This window comes from Hylobates moloch, unplaced genomic scaffold (genome assembly GCF_009828535.3).
Source record: "Hylobates moloch isolate HMO894 unplaced genomic scaffold, HMol_V3 SCAFFOLD_22, whole genome shotgun sequence".
NCBI classification, from domain to species: Eukaryota; Metazoa; Chordata; class Mammalia; order Primates; family Hylobatidae; genus Hylobates; species Hylobates moloch.
In genome coordinates, this window is record NW_026652297.1 from 32,821,920 (window position 1) to 32,830,882 (window position 8,963).

Below are 8,963 nucleotides of genomic sequence, written 5' to 3' on the forward strand. Positions count from 1 at the left end.
GGTGCCAGTTGGCTTAGGGACAGAGTAGTCATATCCAGGGATCAGCAAACTTTTCCTCTAAAGGGCCCTGTAGTAAACATTTTAAATTTTGTAAGCTAGATGATCTCTGTCACAACTTTTGAAATGTTTAAGCAATTAAGTATATTCCATTATTAAAGGAAGATATACTCTAGAGGTGAAGGCAGACATTGAATAGATTATCATGTGATGATAAGAAAGAGGTAATACTGGGTTCAATGGGATTTTTTTTTTTTAAGTGGGACAGCTAGTATTTGAAGGTCAGAGGGGCCTCTCTGAAGAAGTGGCATTCAAACTGAGACCTGAAGATGAGCTAGATAAAGAAAAATTGATGAACTTTCCAGGCAAAGGAGATTGCCTTTGCAGGAGTGGAAAGGCCAGATGGTGAGGGGTGGCATGAGATGAGATTGTGCAGGAGACAAGCTGGAATGGTGAGGGCCTAGTGCAGTCCAGCACACACTTGCTTTGCCCCAGTGAGGCTACAGAAACAAGGAGTTTCTGTTCTGTCTGTACGCCCTACCTGGTCAGAAGCAAAGACTACCCCAGGGCCTACTGGGTGTGCCAGAGAAGCTGTCAAGGGTTGAGATTTCACCTTCGGTGATCTCTGCATAACTAATGGAGAAGTCATTTTCTGTTCTGTATTCACAGGAGTTTTTTGAGAACCCTGCTTTTCGTCCCGATGGTCTGAAACTCTATCCTACCCTGGTGATTCGTGGGACCGGGCTTTATGAGCTTTGGAAATCAGGAAGATATAAGAGTTACTCTCCTAGTGACCTGGTCGAATTGGTGGCTCGGATCCTAGCCCTCGTGCCTCCATGGACTCGAGTGTATCGAGTGCAGAGGTAGTGTGTTATCTTTTATTCCTAAAATAGTTGGTGACTAGTCTGTTTACCATTTCTCATGGAAATAGTCTGATTTCATATTGAGGGTTTTGGATTTTTTTTAATGGAAATAAGATAACTGGAATGCTATCTGTAAATAGAGAGGGATGGAAATCATAGCATGTCTAAGCCACTTTGCCAATATCATATTTATTTATCTACCCATTCATTCATGAGCCTGGAGACGGAGCCATGATGGTCAATAGGCATGGTGCTTGCTTCCGAGCAGCTTATGGTCTAGTTCAGTGTTTCCTCTTCCAGGTCTGCTTCCATCTAGATGCAGTAATGTGTATGAGCATAAGAAGTGTGGCCAAGTGTGCAATCTCTGTTCTAGAGCCTCTGAAAGAAAAAGAGTAGCAACAATCACTCTTTACAGATATTAATGTAAATATGGAGGAAAGGTGACATATTTCTGATGGCTTGAAGAAAATGAAATAATCTGAACTTTCTTCCTAGAAAAGAGAAAGTAAGATCTCATTTACGATCAGGAACCTTATTTACCTATTTGTACTTACATACATACATACATATATACTGGAAACGTAACATAACATCACAGAAAAATTTTAGAAGCCATAAAGTTACCTGTATACCTACAATCCTAACAAAGCCAGTTCCCACACACACATTCCCACCACCCTGCCAAAAACTACCCAGGTTCCAATATTACGAATGCAAGGCCAGAAGGAGACTGCAAATGCATTACAATCAGCTGCTAGAGCAGGACTCCACTGACCACAGAAACTGTGTGACTGATCATGTAAAGCAATGAACACTGAAAACAAGCCGAATTAACTACTTAAGGAAAATTATCAAGGATATAAAGTAACGGACTTGCTTGAAGGTCAAAGGACATTTACATGATACTTCTGCTGCATACTGATTTCTCACAGTTTTAAAATCATTGGCCAAACTGCAGGATCTAAATTGCCTATATGGTCTCTATTTTTAAAAATACACCTAAGAATACTAAGGAGATTTTAATAGAAAAATCAACTGTTGAAATTGCTTGCGTGGCCCTTCCCCTTGTCGTTCAACCCTTCTGAAGCAATTCAGTCCAAAAGACATTAGGTGGTGCGGAGCAGTGTAGGTGTCCATGTGCAGGAGGCAGGGAGCCACAGCGGTCCAGAGCAGGGTGAGAAGGTCACTCATTCACATGCAGGAGGCAGAGGCGTGGTGCAGGCTGATGAAGTCAGAATGTGGCGAAAAGGGCATTCATTCTCACCAAGGGCAGATCTGGTATCTGGTACAGGATGTCAGAGCTGTACGTCCTCCAGGGGTGGGTTGGGGGTATATGCAGAAGAGGAGACAGCAAGAAAAGACCAGTTACTTACAAGGAGTTAATCTAATCAGCAGATATATTAAGGATAATGGGTGCTAGGTTTTTTTTGTTATCTTAGAAGTCAATTACAAAAGTTGAAAAAGGAGAAAATTAGTGTGAGCACTGCGGTATTTTGGAACAGGAGATAGTGGTGTGAACTTATGGTTTCCAACATATAGGTAGATGTAGAAATAAGTGTAAATGTAATGAATAACAACACTGTCGGCCCTTCACATCCTCGGATTCTGCATTCTTCAAATTCAACCAACTGCAGATGGAAAATATTCAGAAAAAACAGTGGGTGGTTGTTGCATCTGTACTGAACATGTACAGATTTTTTTTCTTGTCATTACTCCCTAAACAATACAGTGTATCAATTAGTTATAGTACTTATAGTGTATTAGATATCAATAAGTAATCTAGAGACCAGGCGTGGTGGCTCACGTCTGCAATCCCAGCATTTTGGGAGGCCGAAGTGGGCGGATTACCTGAGGTCAGGAGTTCGAGACCAGCCTGGCCAACATGGTAAAACCCTGTCTCTACTAAAAATACAAAAAATGGCCAGACGTGGTGGCAGGTGCCTGTAATCCCAGCTACTCAGGAGGCTGAGGCAGGAGAATCACTTGAACCTCGGAGGCGGAGGTTGCAGTGAGCAGAGATCATGTCATTGCATTCCAACCTGGGTGACAAAAGTGAAACTCCATCTCAAAAAAAGTAATCTAGAGGTGATTTAAAGTATACAGGAGGATGTGCATAGGTTATATGCAAATACTACACCATTTTATATGAGGGACTTGAGCATCCATGAGGGATTTTGGGAGTCCTAGAACCAATCCCCTTTGGATACCGAGGGGCAACTGTAAATATTGTGTGTGTGTGTGTGTGTGTGTGTGTGTGTGTGTGTGTGTGTGTGTGTTGTGTGTGTGTGTGTGTGTGTGTGTGTGTGTGTGTGTGTGTGTGTGTTTTATAGCAATGAGTGTACTTAGTTTCCAGTGAGCCCAGCTGGTTTCTAGATCTTGGTCTCTAAATGCTCTCCATTACTAAAAGGAACTTCTTGTGCCAGAAAGTAAGGAAGTGTTCAAAGAAGAAGAGGGAAGCTGGCTTAAAGGGCTCCCACTGGCCAAATCTGGGACAATTTGAGAATCAAAATAAATATTGATATTAACAGATTATAACCAGCTGAATAAAATAGGAATCCACCAGTTTATACCAATATGCATAATTAATAAATTAGAAGTGTGATTCAGAAATATAATATTTGCAGTCAGTCTTCATCATTCTCAGATTCCTTATTTGCAAATTTTCCTACTCACTAACATTCGTTTGTGACTCAAATCCAATACTGGCATTTTCACAGTCATTCTTGGGCATGCTTAGCAGTGAAAAATTTGAGTTGCCCAGCGTTGTCACCAGCTGAGGTCAAACAGGTGGTGCTCTGCCTTCTCGTTTCAATGCTCACACTGGGAGCCAATGTCCTTCTTGCAGTCTGTTTCATGCCATGTTTTTCAAAGTTTTGTGCGTTTCTTGAGGATTCGCCATTTAGTATGGCCCCCCAAGCATAGTACTGAAGTGCTGGCTATTGCTCCTGAGTGCAGGAAGGCTGTGACGTGCCTTCTGTAGAGAATACATGTTATGTAAGCTTTGTTCAGGCATGAGTGATGTGCCGTTGGCCATGAGTTCAGTGTTCATGAATCAACAATATATATAAGATAAGGTGTGTTTAAACAGAAACACACATAAAACAAGGTTATGTATTAAACAGTCGACAAAAATATTGTGACCAGTGCCTCACAGGAACCTAACCTTGTATTTTCCCTAGGAGCAATTGCTCGGTATACAATATAAGTGTGTTGGTGACACTTGGTAGAATGTTAACTACTGCCTGCTAACAGAATGTTAACTACTGCCTGCTAACAGAACTAGAACCGACTACTGACTGCACATAGTTTCAGAGTATCTCCCCCACCGTACTTACCAATTGCAGAGTGAAAGAGAATAACCTAATAGTGGGAAAACCTGGCAGCTGATCAAAGTGAACATTATCAGTAATAGGACAAATCACAATTCTAGGCTGCCTGATAGAGGGTTTGAGAACATAGCATCACTTCTCTGTTACTCAGCCAGAACTTCACAATCTGAATCCAATAGTCAGGAAACGTTAGACAAAACAAAATTGAGGAACATTCTAAAACATAACTGGCCCGTAATCTTCAAAAGTATCAGGATGAAGAAAAGAGTTCCAACTTGAAGGAGACTACACAGACATGACAATTAAATACAAGGTTCCGAACTAGGTCCTTTGGCTGTAAAGGACTTTATTGGGACACTGGTGAAACTCAAATGGGGTCTAGGATTAGACACTAGTGAAGTATCCATGTTAACTTCCTCATTTTGATGGTTCTTTCGTGGTTATGTAAGAGAATATCCTCGTAGGAAATACTTAAAGTATTCTCAGGGCCCTGGGACATCTTATTTGCAAATTAACTTTCAAATAGTTCAGAAAAATAATTATTTGTACTGCACTTGGGACTTTTTAACTTTGTGATTGTTTCAAAATCTAAATTAATACAGTAGACAACAAAGCTGCAGTAAATAGCATTCACAGAGACAAAAGAAGAAGATGATTTGCATGTATAACTGACTCAAGCAACCAGAGAGCAGTGAAGATGCAGCTTCTCAGCCGCAGAGCATGGCAACAGATAGCACAAAATAGTTAGCAATTTCACATCCAGAAATACCGAAAGTAACAAGGCATGGATCCCACAGGCAATCAGATGAAGAATTTGCATTTTCTCCCTTCGTTTTCAGCTTAAATTTCTTTCTGCTGTAACCAGATGAGTCAAAAGCAGCAGAGACATTGCTATACCATTAAAAGCTTAATTTTATACACTTTTAAATACCATTATGTGACATTATCCTGGCCTACCAACAACTGAGAAAATAAGGACTTGAAGAAAACAAGGGCAGCAGAAATAGTCTCTATAGGAAAAATGTAAAGGAGTGATGACAGGAAGAGTGGAGAACACTTATATGATACAACCAAAAGGTCGTATGATAAGAAAGGCATGACATTATTAATAAGCAACATATGAGGCCTGTTAAGGAAACCTGGCTGTTCTCAGTTCGTCTGATATGACCCCGTTACACTTCTCCTACAGAGAATTGGCCCATAGGAGAGTCCACAAGCTCTAATTTCAGGAGGCCCAACTGTCACATATATTTCTCTATCAATACATCACTTAAGGAGCTTGTGAGTGAGGAGTGGTACAGGTGGATGTAGGCTTAAGATTTCGAAGTGACACTCTTACTTCACACATAGGTGGGTGGATTAAAATGTAATGGAATACTGTAAAACAAGAGGCAGTGGTGCAATCTCTTTCAAAATGTGGAATCAGTAACATCCTCGATGAGTCTGAGGACAGTTTATTGTTTGAAGATAGCGATGACTCGGTTCCTAACACAGTAATGCCATTGGTGAAGAGAGTCATCCAGAGTCTAGCTGTGATGTCAGGTTTTTATGCTTTAGGATTGATAATGTAGTTAACTGTGAATATGATCATTTGCTAGATTTTTTAGTACAAAGACTAATATCTTCATAGTATTTTCCATTTTGTTTTCTTATTTTTTATGTAGTTTTGGTGCTTTTGATATGTAACTGATGTTTGTTTTTACACACGTTTCTGTTAGAATTCTTTTTTTTTTTAATGTAGCTTACTGTGGACTGAGGTTCAGTAAAGCATTTACTTTTTTGTAAGCATGAGGAGAATTCCTTCAGATGCATTATGTTACTTTATGTTTTGCATTGAGTGTTACTAAACTATTACTGTGACTGCCTGCGTAAGAACTCATTCATACTTACTATATTTTGCTACTTCCTTTTTACTCATTTCTTTGTATATACCACATTGAAAAATGATTCAGATTTATTTTATATTGGAACTTGCTTTTTATTCTCAACAGCCACTGAAATCACTGAAATTTTAGACTAGGCGTATGCAGTGCTGAGGTAGCGTATGAGATTTCACGTTCTAGTCAATGTATTACATCTTGTGCTTCTGCTGTGTAGCACCACTCCATGATCTCATACACTTCTTTTTTGATCATGTGATTTTATACTCCCCCCAACAGTCTGTAGAATATTACTAATTATCCAGAACTTATGTTTCTTCCTGATTTCTAGCCATAAAATATTCTATTTACATGAGCAAAATAATGTTTTCTCTGTAAAACTACTAAACCACTTTCAATATATGTATTAATAACAAGTTAACATTACTTTTCCAAAAATTTCCTTACAAAGTTGGAGTGCATCTTTACATATCAGTGTATTTTATACACTGGCAAATTTGCCGTTGGCACTTTCATGTTCCATTTCCTAAGGATTTAGAATAATCTTCATGGTTATAAACTTAATGGCAGCATAGTACTCTGCAATTTTAATTTGTCTTTTTTAGTAAACTGTTCGCCTTGTTAGAAATTTAGGTTGCTTCCAGGTTTCTTTGCTTTCTTCTTCCTTTTTTAAATGTAATTATCCTGGCCTCCACTACAGCTAAACTTCATGTACATAGAACTTTCTACTGCTGTTGAAGTAATCTCTTAGGGTAGTATAATCTGGGAGAAGGATTACGCATGGTAAGGGGTCTAAGCATCTTTTCATTATTATTATACTTCTTAAATCCTTTCTGTAACAAGGGGAAAATAAATAAATGTTACAGTTTTTGCTATGAATATTGATATGGCTTTCCAAAGGGATTATACCAGTTTAAAGTAAACATTTACTGGTTTTATCACAACCTCTATAGAATTGGGTGCTTTATAGTATTTTTATTTTATTTAATTAAGGGTATTAATTTGCATTTTCCTAGTTTCCCTTGTAACTAATTATTATTTGTGTTTCTTCTTACATCAGTTGTCTGTTTATATTTAATTTGCCAGTCATGAAATTTAGATTATAAATATTGTCTTTTTATTGAGAAAGCTCAGAAAAAGTTCATAAATGTTGCCTCATTTTGAATTCTTTCCTCTCACCCAGGCGAATAGGAGACTAGGGAACCAAGAGGCCACATTCATGTTCGTATAGGACACTTTGCACATAATAACAATCTGATAGCTGTGTTCTAGTAAAACAGCTTCATCTCTCTATTTTAAAACCTTAAATTTGGCCAGGCACAGTGGCTCACGTGTGTTATCCCAGCACTTTGGGAGGCCGTGTCAGGTAGATCACTTGAGCCTAGGAGTTCAAGACCAGCCTGGGAAACATGGTGAAACCCCATCTCTACCAAAAAATAAAAACATTTTAAAAATTAGCCAGGCAAGGTGGCACATGCCTGTAGTCCCAGCTACTCAGGAGTCTGAGGTGGGAGAGTTACTTGAGCCTGGGAGGTCAAAACTGCAATAGGATGTAATGGCTCCACTGCGCTCTAGCCTAGGCAACAGAGTAAGACCCTGTCTCCAAAAACAAAAACCCTGAAATTCCATTTCAAAGTGCTTTAAAATTTATATTCAGATATAACTAGAATTTGGTAACTAGAATTTTGGAATTCAGACATTATCTAAAATGTCTGGACTTTTAGAAAGAAACTTGTATCAGGCTGGGCCCGGTGGCTCACGCCTGTTTTCCCAAGCAGTTTGGAAGGCCGAGGCGGGCAGATCACCTGAGGTCAAGAGTTCAAGACCAGCCTGGCCAACATGGCAAAACCCCATCTCTACTAAAAATACAAAAAAATTAGCCGAGTGTGGTGGTGGGCACCTATAATCTCAGCTACTTGGGAGGCTGAGGCGGTAGAATTGCTTGAACCTGGGAGGCAGAGGTTGCAGTAAGCTGAGATCGTGCCAGTGCACTCAGCCTGGTGACAGAGTGAGACTCCGTCTCAAAAAAAAAAAAAAAAAAAAATTAAAAAAGAAACCTATCAAAAGCTAGATAGTAAAATTTTGAAATAAAAGTGCTCAGAAAAATGTTAATTGCTAACTTAAACTTTATAGCCAAATGTGTATGAGAAGGCTGAGTGTTTATACAGCATCAAGTGGCTGAGAAACTTTCTGATTTGGGAAGAGAGACTCATGGGGATTTTACTCAGCAATGTTTTTTTCTAGCTTCAGCCTTAAAGTTTTAGAGCAATTCTGAGACTGTAGAAAATTGCTGTTAGTCTAAGACTACAGTTAAGCACCCTGACTCTGTTTAATTTGATATTAGTTATGTCTTGCTAGGAAGAAACCACTGGCAAAGGAGAAAAGTCTCCCAGGATATTTAGTCCAGATGATTTTTAATAATTATAGTTTATTTATTTTTGTTTTAAATCATTGTAAAGGAAAATCATTTGTGTCTTTCTGTTCTGTGCCTTTAGAAAATCTGCCTAGCCTCTATGGAGGTTCACCTAGTGGCAGCTTCCACCAATTACAGGCAACACACTTGACTGGTGAAGCTGAACTTACAAGGTTTATGTGGAGAAGGAACTTTTTTTTTTTTTTTTGAGACGGAGTCTAACCCTTGTCACCTAGGCTGGAGTGCAGTGGCACAATCTCAGCTCACTGCAGCGTCCGCCTCACAGGTTCAAGCTGTTCTCCTGGCTCAGCCTCCTGAGTAGCTGGGATTATAGGCTCCTGTCACTGCGCCCGGCTAATTTTTGTACTTTTAGTAGAGATGGGGTTTCGCCATGTTGGCCAGGCTGGTTTCGAACTCCTGACCTCAGGTGATCCGCCTGCCTCGGCCTCCCAAAGTGCTGGGATTGCAGGCGTGAGCCACC

At 39.6% G+C, this 8,963-nt stretch overlaps 1 protein-coding gene across 1 annotated transcript in view; it reads left to right on the plus strand.

Moving 5' to 3' along the window:
- The window catches only part of ELP3 (elongator acetyltransferase complex subunit 3), a 99,739-nt gene that overhangs the window by 44,270 nt on the left and 46,506 nt on the right, over positions 1-8,963 (plus strand). The window contains exon 10 of the mRNA XM_032143507.2: positions 667-860. Coding sequence (XP_031999398.1) covers positions 667-860 — 194 coding nt within the window. The remainder of the gene's footprint in view (positions 1-666; positions 861-8,963) is intronic.